The sequence below is a fragment of the Ranitomeya imitator genome, chromosome 1 (genome assembly GCF_032444005.1).
Source record: "Ranitomeya imitator isolate aRanImi1 chromosome 1, aRanImi1.pri, whole genome shotgun sequence".
Lineage (NCBI taxonomy): Eukaryota > Metazoa > Chordata > Amphibia > Anura > Dendrobatidae > Ranitomeya > Ranitomeya imitator.
In genome coordinates, this window is record NC_091282.1 from 385067787 (window position 1) to 385091538 (window position 23752).

At 46.6% G+C, this 23752-nt stretch overlaps 1 protein-coding gene across 5 annotated transcripts in view; it reads right to left on the reverse strand.

Moving 5' to 3' along the window:
• The window catches only part of SLC35D2 (solute carrier family 35 member D2), a 222178-nt gene that overhangs the window by 133593 nt on the left and 64833 nt on the right, over positions 1 to 23752 (reverse strand). For 3 of the 5 annotated variants that reach the window (XR_011320504.1, XM_069762047.1, XM_069762041.1), the window contains exon 6: positions 20712 to 20858. The exons of the other annotated variants lie outside the window; for them this stretch is intronic. Coding sequence is in view for 2 of the 3 variants with exons in the window: in XM_069762047.1 (XP_069618148.1) it covers positions 20712 to 20858 (147 nt within the window). In the remaining variant the exon portion in view is untranslated. The remainder of the gene's footprint in view (positions 1 to 20711; positions 20859 to 23752) is intronic. 5 annotated transcript variants of the gene reach the window in all.

Sequence of the window (23752 nt, forward strand, 5' to 3'; positions counted from 1 at the left end):
AACTGAGCTCCCTCCATGCTGAAGACCAGGAACCGGACACCGGGGGTCCGAGGCTGTGTGGGACTGTATGCAGCATAGCAGAAACTGGAGGGCAGGAGATTTCAAATCGTCTGTCCACATCCACACCCAAAAGACACAGCAACATATAGAGCCCAAAGTCGCAACCAGAGACACCTGTAAAAAGGCTTGCGTTGCCTGCCATGCGGGTAAAGTCCTGCATACAAGAGAGATAGAGAGGACCTTGTGAGAAGCCATAGGCAACAAGGTATGCACACTACAGCACAGAAAGGAAGGTTTTCAACCCCACCTGCAAAGGGGATTCCTAATCGCTTCCAGGCTGGCCGGACCTCACATCACCTGTGATCCGTACCCTGGACTGTGACTGATTACCACCAGTAAAAGGTAAAGAGACTGCAACTTTGTGTCCTCTGATTCTTCTGGCACCACACTATCTGCCATCTTTACCCACTACACCGGGAGCCCTGGGGATTCAGCTTCACCTGTGAGAAACCATACCATCCCTGCTGAAGTACCATCATTCCCAGTGGACCCCTTTAAGCAGCATCGGTCATCCCTGACCTAATACCACAGGTTTGCATCACGAACATTCTTTATTCAAATAACCCCTTTAAAGACCTTCCCTTTAACTTGGATGCACAGGGCTAAGGACCGGGTCACTGCCGCCGTGACCACCCCTATAAGACCACCAGACCCCTATGCCCTAGCAGGCGCTCCACATACACATCAGCCCCTCTATACTTCCCTCTCCCATGTACAGCTCCCATGCACTTCTCACCTTCCTGAAAAACCTCAGCCCATCTTGCCCAAACACACTGCACAAAAAACTTTGCACAATTCCAAAAACTACTTGCTCTTTATTTCTTACTCCTACTGATTTTGGGGGACATCTCCCCCAACCCCTTTCCACTATGCCCCAGCCTCAATCCCAGTCAACCCCAACCTCAACCCCAACCTCAGCCTGTCCATCCATTTCGGCCTCAGACTTATGGACACACTGAAACTAAATTGGTGGAATTTCTGGTTCTCCTTACTGGCTGTTCTGGCTCCGGGCGGCATCCCCCAACCTCAGAACCTCCTAGTTTAATGAACGATGCTGGAGAGGCCGCCCCTGATGTGGGCACACCTGGGTCATGTACCCCAGTTCTCAACAGAGAAAGCAGGTAGGAAGTTCCTCCCGTCTAGCCGCTCTTCCGCCCTGTCGCGGTTCTGAGAAAGCTCTGCCCCCAGATGCGCTCAGCAAGGTCACCTTTTTAGTTTCTGTCAAGTCTTCCTTCATCACTTGAATTTCTTTCCACAAATCTTCCACCCAGCCTGGTGCAGCCACTAAATTCACGGCTACCTCTCTGCTCCGGACCTTCACCACCGGAACTGTCACCCGCTGTTCTTGCTCACGCACGCGTACCTCACCTGCAGCTTCTGCAAAAGTCATGTGTGGGTTCACACACAAGCGCTCTCGCAGGGCCTATTTCAGGAGCTCATCTCTCAACCCGGTCACTAACTGGTCAAGGAGGACTACGTCAATCGACCCTATCCCCACGCCATCTTTTATAGCAGTGTGAATCTCGTGCAATACGTTCATGTACTGTGTCACCATCTCCCCCCTCTCTTTGAACCCAGCTAAACAGTCACATGCACAGCTCCCCTTAGTCTGTTGGGTCCCCATGTGTTTCCTCCTGTATACATAACACTTTGTCAAACGTATCCCACTGTCATGGGGGCCGTAACATCACTGAATCCCTCGCCTCTCCTTCCAGGGCCATCATTGCGACATCCGCCTGTAGGGCGGGTATCAAAGGGTGCATCCTCATCATCCCTCTAATACGCTCAGTCCAGCTCCACAACATTGTTCCCATTAAATTTTGGTAGGTTGTTCAACATTGCCCCCATAGATATGCTGAACCTAGGGCCCTCCACAGACGCATGGTCTGCCCCTCTGTGCGGGTAGGCTGCATCCTGCCGACTACACCAAGTGTGAGCAGGTTGCAATATGCAGTAATGTGTCGGAGGCAGAGCAAGGGTAAACATGAGGTTGGTATACTCCTCGCAGGGAGGAAATGAGGAAAACAGTATAACTGAACAAGAGGTTTGGAACTCAGGGTAAACGGGTGTAGTGAATAATGTAGAAAATTCAAGGATAGCAAATTTATCAGTCCGACGACGTCAGAATGCATTTTTCAGGATGTGAGCATTGGCACCAATGCCGTGGCGTGTAAGAGGTCCAGTGGAGTCCTGGAGAAGATGTCGCCCTGGATCCTGGCGACGGCGGTGATTCCTCGTGGTTTAGTCGATAGTCGGCGGGTTGAGAAATGATTTGCAGGGAAGAACACAGTCTTTTGCCTTCTCAGAGTCCAGAGACAGCAAACAATTGAAAGCAGGTATAACAGGAAACCACTCACGGCTGGTGACCTTGCTTCCTTGTCGGTGCGTGCGCGCATCTGTGTCCTGACTGCGGGACTTGTCACTCATGGTCAGCGATATCAGCAGGGACCGAATACGTCATGGTCAGCAGTCTCTGGTCGCGGCTCTCAGACCCTTCTGGCTTGGGCCTGCTTTGTCTGGATGCTCTACAATAGGAGCCCTGACACTGCCCTCCTGCGCGCTGCATGTTCCCGCTAAGACTGACTGATTTCTCGCTCTGCAGATCTTTTAGCTTAGCCATGCCCCCTACTCCTGAGTGCAAAGGTCGGTCCGGGGCCTTAAGCTTTCCCCCATGCAACCTGGGGGACAGACCTGACAGTCCCGGATCCATCACGGAGTTAGTATGCCTGATCCGGGTCTTCTCTTTACAAGCACACACCCTCGTCGGAGATGAGTGCTCTCTTGCCATCTTGTCACTTCATTTTAGAGCCGGCAAAGGAGCACACTATGAGTGAGCAATAAAAGTAATACAATGTCGAGCAGGGACAGTCTATGGCACATGCTCAGGATAGCAGAGAGTAGCCCAGTCCCTGAAAGTGTCATTCCTGAAGATGATCTGTTTCAAGATGGGAAGAGCAGATCCAGCAGTGACCGCATGCTGGGAGACGTAAAACATCATTAGATGAAAGAAAAAAAAGGAAAACACAGACAGGAAGTTAGAGTAGAGAGCAAACTGTAAGAATTTTTTTTTCCATTGAAGCATATTAGAAAATTGTTGTTTTTTTTATACAGTAACTAGAGGTTAACGTTAAATTCATGTAAAGCGCCATGGAATAAATGGCGCTATAACAATAAATAATAATAATAATAATAATAAATTCAGTTAGGTTTTGGCCAACCCCTGTAAACCTTACAGCTATAAAAAGAGCAAAGGGTATATCGAATTATTTCAAGCATTCTTTCTAGAACATTTGATCGTCGATCATCATGTGTGTTTTTTTTTTATAATCCTCTAAGCCTATTCTTCAAATTGAAGGTCAAGTACTGTTAAGCAGGATATGATGTTCAACCAGACCAACCAGTTGTAAAAGAGACATAGGATATGGACCAGGTGCTGTGATTTAAGTGTTTACAAATCTTTATATTGCCTTTGTTATTCTATACAAACAATGAAGAGAATAAAAACACTACTTCAATCACCTCCATTCCTTGCTAATATTCCAATGAAAATTATATAATTATTTTATTTGTTTTGAAGATGCAGAAAATTCTGCAAATTGGCTGCTATGGGCAAGTTTACTTCATGTTTACTTCTCTTAATTTCTAAGTTTAGTGCCCCTTTAAGACTCTTAGGCCACGTGCACATGTTGTGCAAAGTGGTACAGATTTTTCCGGACTGATTTTAGTAAATCCACAGGTAAACCGCACTGCGGATTTCCTGCGGATTTCCTGCGGAATTACTGTGGATTTACCGCAATTTTTTTCCGGATTTTGTCCCCCGCTCAATACAATCTCAACAGTGAAACATGGTGGTAGCAGCATCATGCTATGGGGGTGTTTTTCAGCTGCAGGGACAGGACAACTGGTTGTCATTGAAGGAAACATGAATGAGGCCAAGTACAGAGATATATCCTGGATGAAAACCTCTTACAGAGTGCTCTGGACCTCAGACTTGGCCTAAGGTTCACCTTCCAACAAGACAATGACCCTAAGCACACAGCTAAAATAACAAAGGCTTGGCTTCAGAACAACTCTGTGACTATTCTTGACTGGCCCAGTCCGAGCCCTGACCTAAACCCAAAGGAGCATCTCTGTAGAGACCTGAAAATGGCTGTCCACCAACATTCACCATCCAACCTGACGGAACTGGAGAGGATTTGCAAGGTAGAATGGCAGAGGATCCCCAAAATCCAGGTGTGAAAAACTTGTTGCACCATTCCAATGAAGCCCCATGGCCTAGGGCTGGCTGGCACTTCTCAGCCGGGGGGACAATCACAAGGCTGTGGCCCTCGAGTGTAGTCGCCCACCTTTGCCCTACTTATCTCTGGCTGCTGCATTAAAGCAACAGAGATAACTTGATTTAAAAACAGGCTTGTACATAGATATATAAATACAACGGAGCTTGCTGCATAGATATGGGAGAAGAACCAAGCTTACTGCCTACATAGATACTGTAACAGAAGCAAGCCGACTACATATACACGAGAATCGTGGATTGCTACATAGATAAGGGAGCAGAACCGACCTTACTAGAGAGATATAGGAGCAGAACGGAGCTTACTACAGAGATATGGGAGCAGAACAGAGCTTACTACAGAGACAAGGGAGCAAAAAAAGCTAACTACTTTGATATTGGAGAGGAACTGAGTTCACTACTACAGAGATTAGGGAGCAAAACTGAGCTTACTACAGAAATATGGGAGATGAACTGAGCTTACTACAGAGATATGGGAGCAGAACTTAGCTTACTACAAAGCTGTGGGAGAAGAACTGAACTTACTCCAGGGATATGGGAGAGATAAGGGAGCTGAACCAAGCTTACAACAGAAATATGGGAGCAGAACCGAGCTTGCAACAGAGATATGGGAGCAGAACTGAGCTTACTACAGAGATAAGGGAGCAGAACCAAGCGTACTAAGTCTACTACATACATACAGGAACAAAACCAAGCTTACGGCATGCATATGGTACCAGCATCTAGATTACTATATCTATACAGTACCAGAACCAAGCTTAATGCTTAGATATGGTACCATAACTGAGCTTACTTACAAACTTACACATACAGTGGGGCAAAAAAGTATTTAGTCAGTCAGCAATAGTGCAAGTTCCACCACTTAAAAAGATGAGAGGCGTCTGTAATTTACATCATAGGTAGACCTCAACTATGGGAGACAAACTGAGAAAAAAAATCCAGAAAATCACATTGTCTGTTTTTTTAATATTTTATTTGCATATTATGGTGGAAAATAAGTATTTGGTCAGAAACAAAATTTCATCTCAATACTTTGTAATATATCCTTTGTTGGCAATGACAGAGGTCAAACGTTTTCTGTAAGTCTTCACAAGGTTGCCACACACTGTTGTTGGTATGTTGGCCCATTCCTCCATGCAGATCTCCTCTAAAGCAGTGATGTTTTTGGCTTTTCGCTTGGCAACACGGACTTTCAACTCCCTCCAAAGGTTTTCTATAGGGTTGAGATCTGGAGACTGGCTAGGCCACTCCAGGACCTTGAAATGCTTCTTACGAAGCCACTCCTTCGTTGCCCTGGCGGTGTGCTTTGGATCATTGTCATGTTGAAAGACCCAGCCACGTTTCATCTTCAATGCCCTTGCTGATGAAAGGAGGTTTGCACTCAAAATCTCACGATACATGGCCCCATTCATTCTTTCATGTACCCGGATCAGTCGTCCTGGCCCCTTTGCAGAGAAACAGCCCCAAAGCATGATGTTTCCACCACCATGCTTTACAGTAGGTATGGTGTTTGATGGATGCAACTCAGTACTCTTTTTCCTCCAAACACGACAAGTTGTGTTTCTACCAAACAGTTCCAGTTTGGTTTCATCAGACCATTGGACATTCTCCCAAAACTCCTCTGGATCATCCAAATGCTCTCTAGCAAACTTCAGACGGGCCCGGACATGTACTGGCTTAAGCAGTGGGACACGTCTGGCACTGCAGGATCTGAGTCCATGGTGGCGTAGTGTGTTACTTATGGTAGGCCTTGTTACATTGGTCCCAGCTCTCTGCAGTTCATTCACTAGGTCCCCCCGCGTGGTTCTGGGATTTTTGCTCACCGTTCTTGTGATCATTCTGACCCCACGGAGTGGGATTTTGCGTGGAGCCCCAGATCGAGGGAGATTATCAGTGGTCTTGTATGTCTTCCATTTTCTAATTATTGCTCCCACTGTTGATTTCTTCACTCCAAGCTGGTTGGCTATTGCAGATTCAGTCTTCCCAGCCTGGTGCAGGGCTACAATTTTGTTTGTGGTGTCCTTTGACAGCTCTTTGGTCTTCACCATAGTGGAGTTTGGAGTCAGACTGTTTGAGGGTGTGCACAGGTGTCTTTTTATACTGATAACAAGTTTAAACAGGTACCATTACTACAGGTAATGAGTGGAGGAAAGAGGAGACTCTTAAAGAAGAAGTTACAGGTCTGTGAGAGCCAGAAATCTTGAGTGTTTGTTTCTGACCAAATACTTATTTTCCACCATAATATGCAAAAAAAATGATTAAAAAACAGACAATGTGATTTTCTGGATTTTTTTTTTCTCAGTTTGTCTCCCATAGTTGAGGTCTACCTATGATGTAAATTACAGACGCCTCTCATCTTTTTAAGTGGTGGAACTTGCACTATTGCTGACTGACTAAATACTTTTTTGCCCCACTGTATCTCTAGAAACACTGGCAAGTAAACAGACACTACAAGCAGGGACATTGCTAGGGTTCTAAAAGATCAGGGGTCCAAGCCCCAAAGTGCATGTCTCCCCATCTAACCCCCCTATAACCATTTAAAAGAGCATCTATATATATAACTAGCTGTTTCCAGCCAGCTAACGCTCGGCACGCTCATTGCTATCTAATATAAACCTTGTGATATCTCTCTCTGTCCTTATCAATCTGCTCAGGTGTTCGTTGTTGATAACTAATCCTACGATTTTGTCGATATTGTTGTTGTCGATCAGCTACTGCATCGTTGTCCGGATTTTCCTGCGGCCTGTGAGATGGACCTGGCGACTTTTCTTGGCTCATTTTGTTTGGGAGAATGCGGATGCAATTAAATGTACATTTACCTTGGCTGAAGTGGTTGAATTACATAGAAAGCAAATGCTGCTTGTGGTAATGTGGGGGGCGGAGCCTCATGTGGTAATGTGTGGGGACGGAGCCTCGTGTGGTAATGTGTGGGGACACAGCCTCGTGTGGTAATGTGTGGGGACAGAGCCTCGCGTGGTAATGTGTGGGGACACAGCCTCGTGTGGTAATGTGTGGGGACAGAACCTCGTGTGGTAATGTGTGGGGACGCAGCCTCATGTGGTAATGTGTGGGGACGCAGCCTCGTGTGGTAATGTGTGAGGACGAAGCCTTGTGTGGTAATGTGTGGGGACGCAGCCTCGTATGGTAATGTGTGGGGACGGAGCCTCGTGTGGTAATGTGTGGGGACGCAGCCTCGTGTGGTAATGTGTGGGGACGCAGCCTCGTGTGGTAATGTGTGGGGACGCAGCCTCGTGTGGTAATGTGTGAGGATGAAGCCTCATGTGGTAATGTGTGGGGACGCAGCCTCGTGTGGTAATGTGTGAGGACGGAGCCTTGTGGGGTAATGTGGGGGATGGAGCCTCATGTGGTAATGTGTGGGGACAGAGCCTCGTGGGATTATGTGTGGTAATGTGGTGGGGGGGCGGGATTATCTGTGGTAATGTGGAGGGGGGCGGGATTATGGGTGGTGATGGGGTGGTGGGGCGGGATTATGGGTGGTGATGGGGTGGTGGGGCGGGATTTTGTGTGGTAATGTGGTCGGGGGGCGGGATTATGGATGATAATGGGGTGGGGGGACAGGATTATGTGTGGTGATGGGGTGGGGGGCGGGGTTATGGGTGGTGATGGGGTGGGGGGTCGGGATTATGGGTGGTGATGGGGTGGGGGGCGGGATTATGGGTGGTGATGCGGTGGGGGGGCGGGATTATGGGTGGTGATGGGGTGGGGGGTGGGCTTATGGGTGGTGATGGGGTGGGGGTGGGATTATGGGTGGTGATGGGGTGGGGGGCAAGATTATGGGTGGTGATGGGGTGTGTTGCAAATTCTGTTTTCGAACTCCCTCCTGTGGTTATGAATGGTACTTCGGCAAGTTCGGTCCATGGACTCCCTCTGGTGGCTGTGAGTGGAGCTGCTGCTTCTGAAGTTCCTTCCACAGGTGATGTAGTTTATTTTTTGGCTGGCTGTTCTATTTAACTCCACTCAGATCATTACTCCATGCCAGCTGTCAATGTTCTTGTACTGGTTCAGTTCGCTCTTGGATCTTTCTGGTGACCTGTCTACTCCAGCAGAAGCTAAGTCCCTGCTAGCTAATTATTTGTTCATTGTTTCCTTGTCCAGTTGGCTATCATGATTTTGTCTTGCTAGCTGGAAGCTCTGGGATGCAGAGTGGCACCTCCGCACCGTGAGTCAGTGCGGAGGTCTTTTTGCACACTCTGCGTGGTTTTTTGTAGTTTTTTGTGCTGACCGCAAAGATACCTTTTCTGTCCTCAGTCTGTGTAGCAAGTCTGGCCTCCCTTTGCTGAAACCTGTTTCATCTCTGTGTTTGTGACTTTCATCTTAACTCACAGTCAATATATGTGGGGGGCTGCCTTTTCCTTTGGGGAATTTCTCTGAGGCAAGGTAGGCTTTATTTTCTATCTCTAGGGCTAGTTAGCTCTTAGGCTGTGAAGAGGCATCTAGGTCGTGTTAGGTACGCTCCACGGCTATTTCTAGTTGTGTGACAGGATTAGGGGTTGCGGTCAGCAGAGTTCCCACTTCCCAGAGCTTGTCCTGTGTGAGTTTAACCATCAGGTCGTTCCGGGTGCTCTTAACCACCAGGTCCATAACAGTACAGCTGGCCCAAAGTATTAATGCATCTCAATAGAGGGATAAGAGAAGTTCTGAGACCATTTTTTTTTCTCTGCAGTGTTTTTTGTCTTTCTTTTCCCCTTAACCTCTGGGTGGTTCAAAACACAGGTGTAGATATGGACATTCAGGGTCTGTCCCCTTGTGTGGATCATCTCATGGCAAGGGTACAAAATATTCAAGATTTTGTGGTTCAGAATCCGATGTTAGAGCCTAGAATTCCAGTTCCTGATTTGTTTTCTGGGGATAGATCTAAATTCCTGAATTTCAAAAATAATTGTAAACTGTTTCTAGCTTTGAAACCCCACTCTGCTGGTGACCCCGTTCAACAAGTGGAAATCATTATTTCTTTGTTGCGTGGTGACCCTCAAGACTGGGCATTTTCCCTTGCGCCAGGAGATCCTGCATTGCGTGATGTTAATGCGTTTTTTCTGGCGCTTGGATTGCTTTATGATGAACCAAATTCAGTGGATCAGGCAGAGAAAATCTTGCTGGCTTTGTGTCAGGGTCAGGATGAAGCGGAGGTGTACTGTCAGAAGTTTAGAAAGTGGTCTGTGCTTACTCAGTGGAATGAGTGTGCCCTGGCGGCAATTTTCAGAAAGGGTCTTTCTGAAGCCCTTAAGGATGTCATGGTGGGATTTCCCACGCCTGCTGGTCTGAATGAGTCTATGTCCTTGGCCATTCAGATCGATCGGCGCTTGCGTGAGCGCAAAGCTGTGCACCATTTGGCGGTATTCTCTGAGCATAGGCCTGAGCCTATGCAATGTGATAGGACTTTGACCAGAGCGGAACGGCAAGAACACAGACGTCGGAATGGGCTGTGTTTTTACTGTGGTGATTCCACTCATGCTATCTCCGATTGTCCTAAGCGCACTAAGCGGTTCGCTAGGTCTGCCACCATTGGTACGGTAGAGTCTAAATTTCTTTTGTCCGTTACTCTGATTTGCTCTCTGTCGTCCTATTCTGTTATGGCATTTGTGGATTCAGGCGCTGCCCTGAATTTGATGGACTTGGAGTATGCTAGGCGCTGTGGTTTTTTCTTGGAGCCCTTGCAGTATCCTATTCCATTGAGAGGAATTGATGCTACGCCTTTGGCCAAGAATAAGCCTCAATACTGGACTCAATTGACCATGTGCATGGCTCCTGCACATCAGGAGGAAATTCGCTTTTTGGTGTTGCATAATCTGCATGATGTGGTCGTTTTGGGGTTGCCATGGCTACAGGTCCATAATCCAGTATTGGATTGGAAGTCTATGTCTGTGTCCGGCTGGGGTTGTCAGGGGGTACATGGTGATGTTCCATTGCTGTCAATTTCGCCTTCCACTCCTTCTGAAGTCCCTGAGTTTTTGTCAGATTACCGGGATGTATTTGAAGAGCCCAAATCCGGTGCCTTACCTCCTCATAGGGATTGCGATTGTGCTATTAATTTGATTCCTGGTAGTAAGTTTCCTAAGGGCCGACTGTTTAATTTATCTGTGCCAGAGCACGCCACTATGCGGAGTTATATAAAGGAATCCTTGGAGAAAGGTCATATTCGCCCGTCGTCATCACCGTTGGGAGCAGGGTTCTTTTTTGTGGCCAAGAAGGATGGCTCTTTGAGACCTTGTATTGATTACCGCCTTCTTAATAAGATCACAGTCAAATTTCAGTATCCTTTGCCGCTGCTGTCTGATTTGTTTGCTCGGATTAAGGGGGCTAGTTGGTTCACCAAGATAGATCTTCAAGGGGCGTATAATCTTGTGCGAATTAAACAGGGCAATGAATGGAAAACAGCATTTAATACGCCCGAGGGTCATTTTGAGTACCTGGTTATGCCATTCGGGCTTTCTAATGCTCAATCTGTGTTTCAGTCCTTTATGCATGACATCTTCCGAGAGTACCTGGATAGATTCATGATTGTATATTTGTATGATATTTTGGTCTTTTCGGATGATTGGGAGTCTCATGTGAAGCAGGTCAGAATGGTGTTCCAGGTCCTTCGTGCGAATTCCTTGTTTGTGAAGGGGTCGAAATGTCTCTTTGGTGTTCAGAAGGTTTCATTTTTGGGTTTCATTTTTTCCCCTTCTACTATCGAGATGGATCCTGTTAAAGTTCAGGCCATTTATGATTGGACTCAGCCGACATCTGTGAAGAGCCTGCAGAAGTTCCTGGGCTTTGCTTATTTTTACCGTCGCTTCATCGCTAATTTTTCTAGTGTTGTTAAACCATTGACTGATTTGACCAAGAAAGGTGCTGATGTGGTCAATTGGTCCTCGGCGGCTGTAGAGGCTTTTCAGGAGTTGAAGCATCGTTTTTCTTCTGCCCCTGTGTTGTGCCAGCCAGATGTTTCGCTCCCATTTCAGGTCGAGGTTGATGCTTCTGAGATTGGAGCAGGGGCTGTTTTGTCGCAAAGAAGTTCTGATGGCTCGGTGATGAAACCATGTGCCTTCTTTTCTAGAAAATTCTCGCCTGCTGAGCGCAATTATGATGTTGGCAATCGAGAGTTGTTGGCCATGAAGTGGGCATTCGAGGAGTGGCGACATTGGCTTGAAGGAGCCAAGCATCGCGTGGTGGTCCTGACGGATCACAAGAATTTGACTTATCTCGAGTCTGCCAAACGGTTGAATCCTAGACAGGCTCGATGGTCGCTGTTTTTCTCCCGTTTTGATTTTGTGGTTTCGTACCTTCCGGGCTCTAAGAATGTGAAGGCTGATGCCCTGTCAAGGAGTTTTGTGCCTAAATCTCCGGGTGTTCCTGAGCCGGCGGGTATTCTCAAAGAGGGGGTAATTTTGTCTGCCATCTCCCCTGATTTGCGGCGCGTGCTGCAGAAGTTTCAGGCTGATAGACCTGACCGTTGTCCAGCGGAGAAACTGTTTGTCCCTGATAGATGGACTAGTAGAGTTATCTCTGAGGTTCATTGTTCGGTGTTGGCGGGTCATCCTGGAATCTTTGGTACCAGAGATTTGGTGGCCTTCTTTGTCACGGGATTTGCGTTCTTTTGTGCAGTCCTGGGGGATTTGTGCTCGGGCTAAGCCCTGCTGTTCTCGTGCCAGTGGGTTGCTTTTGCCCTTGCCGTGTTAGGTACGCTCCACGGCTATTTCTAGTTGTGTGACAGGATTAGGGGTTGCGGTCAGCAGAGTTCCCACTTCCCAGAGCTTGTCCTGTGTGAGTTTAACCATCAGGTCGTTCCGGGTGCTCTTAACCACCAGGTCCATAACAGGGGTGGGGGGGCGGGATTATGGATGGTGATGGGGTGGCGGGGCGGGATTATGGGTGGTGATGGGGTGGGGGGTTTTATTATGGGTGGCTATGGGGTGAGGGGGCGGTTTTATGCGTGGTGATGGGGTGGGGGGGGCGTGATTATGGGTGGTGATGGGGTGGGGGGGCAGGATTATGGGTGGTGATGGGGTGGGGGGGTGATTGTGTGTGGTGAATGGTTGGGGGGCGTGATTGTGTGTGGTGATGGGTTGGGGGCGAGATTGTGTGTGGTGATGGGTTGGGGGCGAGATTGTGTGTGGTGATGGGTTGGGGGGCATGATTGTGTGTGGTGATGGGTTGGGGGGCGGAATTGTGTGTGGTGATGTGGTGGGGGCGTGATTGTGTGTGGTGATGGGTTGGGGGGCGAGATTGTGTGTGCTGATGTGGTCAGGGGGCGGGATTGTGTGTGGTGATGTGGTGGGGGGCGGGATTGTGTGTGGTGATGTGTTGGGGTTCGGGATTGTGTGTGGTGACGGTGTAACATAGTAACATAGTAACATAGTTAGTAAGGCCGAAAAAAGACATTTGTCCATCCAGTTCAGCCTATATTCCATCATAATAAATCCCCAGATCTACGTCCTTCTACAGAACCTAATTGTATGATACAATATTGTTCTGCTCCAGGAAGATATCCAGGCCTCTCTTGAACCCTTCGACTGAGTTCGCCATCACCACCTCCTCAGGCAAGCAATTCCAGATTCTCACTGCCCTAACAGTAAAGAATCCTCTTCTATGTTGGTGGAAAAACCTTCTCTCCTCCAGACGCAAAGAATGCCCCCTTGTGCCCGTCACCTTCCTTGGTATAAACAGATCCTCAGCGAGATATTTGTATTGTCCCCTTATATACTTATACATGGTTATTAGATCGCCCCCTCAGTCGTCTTTTTTCTAGACTAAATAATCCTAATTTCGCTAATCTATCTGGGTATTGTAGTTCTCCCATCCCCTTTATTAATTTTGTTGCCCTCCTTTGTACTCTCTCTAGTTCCATTATATCCTTCCTGAGCACCGGTGCCCAAAACTGGACACAGTACTCCATGTGCGGTCTAACTAGGGATTTGTACAGAGGCAGTATAATGCTCTCATCATGTGTATCCAGACCTCTTTTAATGCACCCCATGATCCTGTTTGCCTTGGCAGCTGCTGCCTGGCACTGGCTGCTCCAGGTAAGTTTATCATTAACTAGGATCCCCAAGTCCTTCTCCCTGTTAGATTTACCCAGTGGTTTCCCATTCAGTGTGTAATGGTGATATTGATTCCTTCTTCCCATGTGTATAACCTTACATTTATCATTGTTAAACCTCATCTGCCACCTTTCAGCCCAAGTTTCCAACTTATCCAGATCCATCTGTAGCAGAATACTATCTTCTCTTGTATTAACTGCTTTACATAGTTTTGTATCATCTGCAAATATCGATATTTTACTGTGTAAACCTTCTACCAGATCATTAATGAATATGTTGAAGAGAACAGGTCCCAATACTGACCCCTGCGGTACCCCACTGGTCACAGCGACCCAGTTAGAGACTATACCATTTATAACCACCCTCTGCTTTCTATCACTAAGCCAGTTACTAACCCATTTACACACATTTTCCCCCAAACCAAGCATTCTCATTTTGTGTACCAACCTCTTGTGCGGCACGGTATCAAACGCTTTGGAAAAATCGAGATATACCACGTCCAATGACTCACCGTGGTCCAGCCTATAGCTTGCCTCTTCATAAAAACTGATTAGATTGGTTTGACAGGAGCGATTTCTCATAAACCCATGCTGATATGGAGTTAAACAGTTATTCTCATTGAGATAATCCAGAATAACATCCCTCAGAAACCCTTCAAATATTTTACCAACAATAGAGGTTAGACTTACTGGCCTATAATTTCCAGGTTCACTTTTAGAGCCCTTTTTGAATATTGGCACCACATTTGCTATGCGCCAATCCTGCGGAACAGACCCTGTCGCTATAGAGTCCCTAAAAATAAGAAATAATGGTTTATCTATTACATTACTTAGTTCTCTTAGTACTCGTGGGTGTATGCCATCCGGACCCGGAGATTTATATATTTTAATCTTATTTAGCCGGTTTCGCACCTCTTCTTGGGTTAGATTGGTGACCCTTAATATAGGGTTTTCATTGTTTCTTGGGATTTCACCTAGCATTTCATTTTCCACCGTGAATACCGTGGAGAAGAAGGTGTTTAATATGTTAGCTTTTTCCTCGTCATTTACAACCATTCTTTCCTCACTATTTTTTAAAGGGCCTACATTTTCAGTTTTTATTCTTTTACTATTGATATAGTTGAAGAACAGTTTGGGATTAGTTTTACTTTCCTTAGCAATGTGCTTCTCTGTTTCCTTTTTGGCAGCTTTAATTAGTTTTTTAGATAAAGTATTTTTCTCCCTATAGTTTTTTAGAGCTTCAATAGTGCCATCCTGCTTTAGTAGTGCAAATGCTTTCTTTTTACTGTTAATTGCCTGTCTTACTTCTTTGTTTAGCCACATTGGGTTTTTCCTATTTCTAGTCCTTTTATTCCCACAAGGAATAAACCGCTTACACTGCCTATTTAGGATGTTCTTAAACATTTCCCAATTATTATCTGTATTCTTATTTCTGAGGATATTGTCCCAGTCTACCAGATTAAAGGGAACCTGTCACCCCGTTTTTTGAGATTGAGCTATAAATACTGTTAAATAGGGCCTGCGCTGTGTGTTCCTATAGTGTATGTAGTGTACCCCGATTCCCCATGTATGCTGAGAAATAACTTACCAAAGTCGCCGTTTTCGCCTGTCAATCAGGCTGGTCAGGTCGGGAGGGCGTGGTGACATCGCTGGTTCTTCCTCAGCTTTACGTTGGTGGCGTAGTGGCGTAGTGGTGAAGACACAGCGCGCGATCTGCGCTGTCATCCCTTTCGTCGGTGGGGGCGGCCATCTTCCTGGGGCCGCGCGTGCGCAGATCGAGTGCTCTGCTGCACGGGGCTTCAGGAAAATGGCCGCGGGATGCCGCGCGTGCGCATTAGAGATCGCGGCGGCCATTTTCCCAAAGCCGAGATGCAAACTCGGCTTTGGGAAAATGGCCGCCGCGATCTCTAATGCGCACGCGCGGCATCCCGCGGCCATTTTCCTGAAGCCCCGTGCAGCAGAGCACTCGATCTGCGCACGCGCGGCCCCAGGAAGATGGCCGCCCCCACCGACGAAAGGGATGACAGCGCAGATCGCGCGCTGTGTCTTCACCACTACGCCACTACGCCACCAACGTAAAGCTGAGGAAGAACCAGCGATGTCACCACGCCCTCCCGACCTGACCAGCCTGATTGACAGGCGAAAACGGCGACTTTGGTAAGTTATTTCTCAGCATACATGGGGAATCGGGGTACACTACATACACTATAGGAACACACAGCGCAGGCCCTATTTAACAGTATTTATAGCTCAATCTCAAAAAACGGGGTGACAGGTTCCCTTTAAGGGCATCTCTAAACTGGTCAAACTTTGCCTTCCTAAAGTTCAGTGTTTTTGTGACTCCCTGACAAGTCCCCCTAGTGAAAGACAGGTGAAACTGTACAATATTGTGGTCGCCATTTCCTAGATGCCCGACCACCTGCAGATCTGTTATTCTGTCAGGTCTATTGGATAGTATTAGGTCTAAAAGTGCTGCTCCTCTGGTTGGATTCTGCACCAATTGTGAAAGATAATTTTTCTTGGTTATTAGCAGAAACCTGTTGCCTTTATGGGTTTCACAGGTTTCTGTTTCCCAGTTAATATCCGGGTAGTTAAAGTCCCCCATAACCAGGACCTCATTATGGGTTGCAGCTTCATCTATCTGCTTTAGAAGTAGACTTTCCATGGTTTCTGTTATATTTGGGGGTTTGTAACAGACCCCAATGAGAATTTTGTTACCATTTTTCCCTCCATGAATTTCGACCCATATGGACTCGACATCCTCATTTCCTTCGCTAATATCCTCCCTTAAAGTGGACTTTAGACAAGACTTTACATAGAGACAAACCCCTCCTCCTCTCCGATTTTTACGATCCTTTCTAAACAGACTGTAACCCTGTAAGTTAACTGCCCAGTCATAGCTTTCATCTAACCATGTCTCGGTTATTCCCACTATGTCAAAGTTACCTGTAGATATTTCTGCTTCTAGTTCTTCCATCTTGTTTGTCAGGCTTCTGGCGTTTGCGAGCATGCAGTTTAGAGGATTTTGTTTTGTTCCAATCTCCTCGCTGTGGATTGTTTTAGAAATGTTCTTACCTCCCTTCTGAGTATGTTTTCCTGGATCTTCTTTGTTCAAGTCTAATGTTTTTCTTCCCGTCCCCTCTTCTTCTAGTTTAACGCGCTCCTGATGAGTGTAGCGAGTCTTCTGGCGAATGTGTGTTTCCCAGGTTTGTTGAGGTGTAGTCCGTCTCTGGCGAGGAGTCCATCGTACAAGTAATTCACACCGTGGTCCAGGAATCCGAATCCTTGTTGTCTGCACCATCGTCTTAGCCAGTTGTTTGCATCAAGGATCCTGTTCCATCTCCTGGTGCCATGCCCGTCTACTGGAAGGATAGAAGAAAAAACTACCTGTGCATCCAGTTCCTTTACTTTCTTCCCCAACTCTTCAAAGTCTTTGCAGATTGTCGGTAGGTCCTTCCTTGCCGTGTCATTGGTGCCAACATGTATCAGAAGAAATGGGTGGACGTCCTTGGAGCTGAAGAGCTTTGGTATCCTATCGGTCACATCCTTGATCATCGCACCTGGAAGGCAGCATACTTCTCTTGCAGTTATGTCCGGTCTGCAGATGGCTGCTTCTGTGCCTCTCAGTAGTGAGTCTCCCACTACCACCACTCTTCGTTGCTTCTTGGCTGTACTTTTTGCTGTCACTTGTTGCTGTGTGCCCTTTTCTTTTTTGCTTGCTGGTATTGCTTCATCCTTAGGTGTGCCATCTTCATCCTCTACAAAGATTTGATATCGGTTCTTCAGTTGTGTGGTTGGTGATTTCTCCATGGTCTTCTTGCTTCTTTTGGTCACATGCTTCCACTCATCTGCTTTTGGAGGTTCTCTGACACTTTTTTCACCTTCTGTGACCAGTAGAGATGCTTCTGTTCTGTCTAGAAAGTCTTCATTCTCTTTGATGAGTTTCAAAGTTGCTATTCTTTTGTTTAAATCATGTTTATTGAGTGAAGCAAGAAGAATAAAAGTAAACGATGCACTCTAGTATATCAGCAAAATACCAGGTAAAATTACACGTTAGACAAGAAATGCATTACAGCAACATCATGTATCTTGCACTTAACATTCTAAAAAGTAATACTACTGATTGATATTATAATATGTTGACAGTAAAGAACAATTGAAGTGAATAATAACCTATATTAATTCTCATTATGACTATTCAGTAATCACAATGCATATTCAAACTAAAGAAGGGGTGGAAAACAAACAAAGAGATTAGAGTAGAGAAGAGATAGAGGGGTAGAAAGAAGAAGAGAGGATTGGGTAGGGTAGTGGGGCAGGGTGGGGAAAGGCGCGGCCATCATCCCGTCCCAGTTGTCAGGACGTAAACTGATGAATGATCTAATGATAAGCGAGAGCGAGTCATGTATTACATCGGGCTTCAGAAATCCAGAGATCCAGGTCAGGGGTTTCCCTGAAAGCTATCCAGGGGGCCCATGTGATATAGGTTTTATTTACATTGCCTAGAGATTGATTTATTAACTGCTCCATCCTATAGATGTCATTGAGTTCCGCCACAAACTCCGCACGTGAGGGAAATTTTTCCTGTTTCCAAAAGCGTGGAATCAAGTTCCTAACCGCGGTGAGGAAGTGTCTGAGGATGCTCTTTTTATATCGGGAAATCGACAAATCACATAGGGATAGTAATGCTATGCATGGAGAAGGTTGAATCTGAATGATAGACATCTTGTTATAAAGCTCAAAGACAGCCAACCATAAGGCTTTTATGGGGGGGCAATCCCACCAAATGTGCATATAAGAGCCAGTCTCCTTTAAGCATCTCCAACAAGTGTCAGGAGTAGTGGGGAACACGGCATGTACCATAGAGGGACATCTATACCATCTTGCCAAGATCTTGTAGCTCCTCTCCTGTGATACCGCGTATAATGACGATCTAAACGTGAAGAGAAGAATTTTTTCTCTATCCTCAGGCAGTAAAGGCTTTCCCAGATCACCTTCCCATTTCGAGAAGAATGCTGGTGATCCCTGCAGTGGAGCCCTTCCCCCCTGGAAGATTTTATATAGCAGCGAGACAGTATGATCTGGAGGGCATGTTGATGTGCAAAGCGTCTCAAAAGGAGTTAGCGGTCTGCCAATATTGGTTTGTTTAGAGATTGCGTAAATGAAACTTTTGAGTTGTTCATAAAAAAACCAATCAGCAAAGGGTGCTTCCTCCTCTGGAAATAGTTCCTGGAGGGATTTCATCCTGTTCTCTTTTAGATAGTCATGGAGAATGGGTTTGGAATCTTTTCTCTTGTTTAAATACATCTCTCTTTTTAGCCCCGCAGGGAAGGCAGGGTTGTCGTAGATTGGGATCAAAGGTCCTGGGAGAGTTGTGATCTTGAGGTCTGAGTTTCTATTTTTAATGAGAAGCGATATGTTTCGTGTAAGGAAGGGTAGGTGGGCGCCCGCTCCCGATCCACCCCCGGACCAGAGAATAATCTGAGAGTCACAGCCATTCAGATCATTCTCTAGCTTTACCCAAAAGTTGCTATTCTTTCTTCCAGACCCCGCACCTTTTCTTCTAAAAGGGCCACTAGTCTACACTTCTGACAGGTGAAATTTGATTCTTCTTCTGGTCGATCTGTGAACATGTAGCACATGCTGCAGCTCACCATGTAGGTTGTCACATCTGCCATGTTGCTCCTAGATCCTGCTGACTTGCCGTGTGTTTTCCTTCTTGTGTAATCTACTCAGCCAAGCTCTCTTGCAATAATGTCCTACAGGCAAAAATTCGCGGTTTGGTGATGCTTTCCAAGCAGCTGGTCCCGGCTGTACCCAACGATCTTCTAGCTTAGGGAGACTCTTCGCTTTTCCCAGAAGGCACCTGGAATATGCAAATTAGCCTCCTCAAGCTTGAATCCCTGGTGTGGGGGTGGGATTGTGTGTGGTGATGGGTTGGGGGGCGAGATTGTGTGTTGTGATGGGTTGGGGGGCGAGATTGTGTGTGGTGATGTGTTGAGGGTGGGATTGTGTGTGGTGATGTTTTTGGGGGGCGGAATTGTGTGTGGTGATGGGGTGGGGGGCATGATTGTGTGTGGTGATTGGTTGGGGGGCGTGATTGTGTGTGGTGATGGGTTGGGGGGCGAGATTGTGTGTGGTGATGGGTTGGGGGGCAAGATTGTGTGTGGTGATGGATTGGGGGGCGAGATTGTGTGTGGTGATGTGTTGGGGGCGGGATTGTGTGTGGTGATGGGTTGGGGGACGGAATTGTGTGTGGTGATGGGTTGGGGGGCGGGATTTTGTGTGGTGATGGGTTGGGGGGCGAGATTGTGTGTGGTGGTGTAGTGGGGGGCGTGATTGTGTGTGGTGATGGGTTGGGGGGCGAGATTGTGTGTGGTGATGTGGTTGGGGGCGAGATTGTGTGTGGTAATGTGGTGGGGGGCGGGATTGTGTGTGGTGATGGGTTGGGCGGCGAGATTGTGTGTGGTGATGTGTTTGGGGCGGGATTGTGTGTGGTGATGTGGTTGGGGGGGATTGTGTGTGGTGATTTGGTGGGAGGCGGAGCTACTGTGCAGGGGGCGGGATTAGCGAGTAATCACGATGCCTCTTATATATATATAGATTACAGTATACCACTGATAACCAAAAACATCCAATTCAAAGACCAATATTATCAAAATTACTTCTATAAAAGACCAAAACAATAAAACTACTCAATGTCCACCACCATCAACACTACACAGCGAATACACAATATAATATAATATGACCAGAGACCAATGACACCACTGTAAGGATACTAGCAGGGGCATAGGATGCAGTAACACACAGGAGGCAGAGCAAGGGTTAACAGGTTCTTTATGTCAAACAGTAAGGGTATGTGCACATGTTGCGGTTTTTGCTGTGGATCCACAGCGGATTTGACGCTGCGGATCCGCAGCAGTTTTCCATGCGGTGTAGTACAGTACAATGTTAACCTATGGAAAACAAAAACCGCAGTGCACATGCTGCAGAAAATTCCATGCGGAAACGCTGCGGAAAAAAAGAAGTAGCATGTCACTTCTTTCTGCCGATTCCGCAGCGGTTTTCAACCTGCACCAATAGGAAAGTGCAGTTGAAAACCCGCAGAGGAATCCGCAGAAGAAACCGCGTGAAAATCCGCAGTGAAAACCGCAGTGGTTTTGCACTGCGGATTTTCCAAATCCGCTGCGGAAAAATCCGCAGCAAAATCTGCAACGTGTGCACATACCCTAATAGTATAAGCAGGGGGGGTAAAAGATATGAACTTGCTGAAGAGAAAAGTCAATTTGCAGAAGATAATAACAGATTAACTTATCAGTCCCTGGGTGCTTGAGGAAGATGGCAATCACTCGGCAGTGCCGCAGGTGGCACGAGATGTCTCTGATTCGGTCCTGCAGAAGGGCGATGCACTGTCTCCTTGCGATGACGAATCCTCCGGGTCCTTCGGCACGTGATCTCCTGATGGGGGCACATGGTGGGGTAGAGATGATAGTCGGTGGCACAGTGGAAGAAGCAGAAAGTTCAGCAGACAAGGCCACAGTACAAGCACACAGTCCAGCGGACACAGCCACAGGCACGGGCCGGTCCTTAGCGGGCACCGCAAGGATGGGACTAAGCAGCTAAGCAGGGCCTCTGCGGTGGTGAGCAGAACCAAGGTTTTCACTCTATCCTGGTCACTACCTGGTGCAGATATCTTTTGAGGCTGAGGGTAGAATGTGTCAGCAGTCTTGCTAGCCGGGGATATATATGCACAGCTAGCTGGTGTGGGTCCTTCGAGAGTGAGTCAACCGTCTCACTGCTCACAAGCTCATTCCCCACCAAGTGTCCAGTCTTCCCGCTCAGACTGCTATTTATGTGGAACCCGCCCCCACCAGTCAGGTGTCCTGAGCTGCTCCAGTCAAAAATCTCTTCCCCCTGAAACAATGGTGACAGCCCTGACAGTTACGGCCCAGACACGCAAAAGAGACCGTTAGCTTGTCCCTCCTCCCTACACCACCATACACCTTCTACTACATAATGACTGAAATAAATTTAGCTGTTACTAAATAAAAAAAGAAAAAAAAGACTACTAAAAAGAGCAATATTACCACCTTACTGTAACTCTGTAACTACTGTATATGTTGGTAATATGTTGGTAGATTGGTAGATACCAGTCCTGAGTACAGTACAGTTATATATAGTAACTTACACCTGACGATCTTTCTGATTTGGGCAGCTCACTTTTCCCGTCTTTTAAATCTCGCCCATACCTCCATTACCACTTGTCCAGCCACAACTCATTTGCACAGATTACAACAAAAACACATTTGACTTTTCACATTTCTAGTGATGTCTCCATCTATTCCCAACCTACAAAAACTCCCCACTCTGCGTGCACCTGAGGCATAGAATACTGACCCAAATATTTAAAAAAACTGTGTCATTACTATGATTGCGCCCTCCCCCAAAAATTAAAGTGTCCCATAGAAAGTATTAATACCCCCACTGTGCAAAGGCTTGTATGCTCCTTTGAAGGATATAATATCCCATGTGCCCCCTTCCAGCAACAAATACCCTTGAGTGTCCATTTCAAATTAACAATGTCCCCACCCAAAAACAATTACTGGAACCTGAGTGCCCCTATCAAAAATTTTAATGTCCCCATTTATAACAAATAATGTCCTGAGTGCCACAGGTCAATATCACAGGGAAGATTAATTTTATATGAAGCAATCCCCCCAAAGGGGTCTGTACCACCATGTCACACCTGACTCCATATAGGAGAGTTGGGCAAATATTTAACACACGTGCAAAAGTCCTTACTGTTTTTCGTGCTTATTATGAATCATAGCTGAACACATTGAGTCAGGTGTGACATGGTGGTACAGACCCCTTTGGGGGGATTGCTGCATATGGAATTAATCTTCCCTGTGATATTGACCTGTGGCACATGTCTCTTTTTCTCACTGTGAAGACATTTATATACAGTGGGGCACAGGGCTGCCACTAGAAATTTTGGGGCCCCATACTGGCAAAATTTTCGGGGCCCCCTTGAGACTCCGCCCAGGCTCCACCCCAGCCCCGCCTCCAGGCTCCACCCCTCAAACTGTCCACAGTCCCACCGCTATCTCTTGGAAAATCTCCACTTCTCACCTATCACACATTAACAGTTCCCATCACCAGATCACACATATAGCTGGCAGCTTTTGTTTTGGCCAAAAGATTTTTTAAGCCGCCACCAGAACACGGTAGACACTTTTGGCCGGGCCCTACTGTACTGTAACCTACTAAATATTTGTTAAAATATGCAATACAATTTAGATATATTTTTATTTATTTTTCAATTTTTAAAATGACCTATAATACTACATACAAGGAACAAATACCACAACACTATGACCAGATGACATATTACCACCACAGTGATCGAATAATATAAAATACAAGGAACAAATACCACAACACCATGACCAGACCGCATATTACCACCACATAGTGACTGAATACTACAATACTGATCAGTAATAAAAAAAAACAACCACAATACTATCACCATCAGTGCCATTATACACAGGAGATCTGTAATTAGTAAGCAGTGTCTGTGTACAGGTAATACAGTGATCACCGGTGACATTATACACAGGAGCTCTGTATATAGTATACAGTGTATAGTGTCAGTGTATAGTTAACACTGACTCACCAGTGACGTCTCTAGGTGAAGTCCTTCATCTTTCATCCAGCACAGACCGCCATCATTTCTTCCAGCCAGGACTCGTCTCTGCAGGAAATAACAGTTATCTCGAGTTCCACTTGCAGAATACATTACTTAATTTTCACAGCCTCTACATTACACCACATAAAGAAGGTGACATACTATCACTCTGCACAGTAACAGGACCTCCCCCCATTTAAAACAGTATACTCAAAAAATAAAATAAATACATCACTGCAATAATAATATCCCTTAATTAGCCCCTATGATAATATTCGCCATCCTAGCCCCCGTGTGTCTCATTGCAGGCTCCAGCCATATGTTCTCCCATCCTGCCCTCATGAGTATCCATTCTGCCCCATATGATCTCCCCATCCTGCCCCATCTGTCTCCATCGTATCCATCCTGCCCCATCTGTCTCCAATCCTGCCCCATCTGTCTCCATTCTGCCCCATCTGTTTCCAATCCTGCCCCATCTGTGTCCAGCACTCTGCCCCATCTGTGTCCAGCACTCTGCCCCATCTGTTTCCAATCCTGCCCCATCTGTGTCCAGCACTCTGCCCCATCTGTGTTCAGCACTCTGCCCCATCTGTGTCCAATCCTGCCCCATCTCTGTCCAGCGCTCTGCCCCATCTCTGTCCAGCGCTCTGCCCCATCTCTG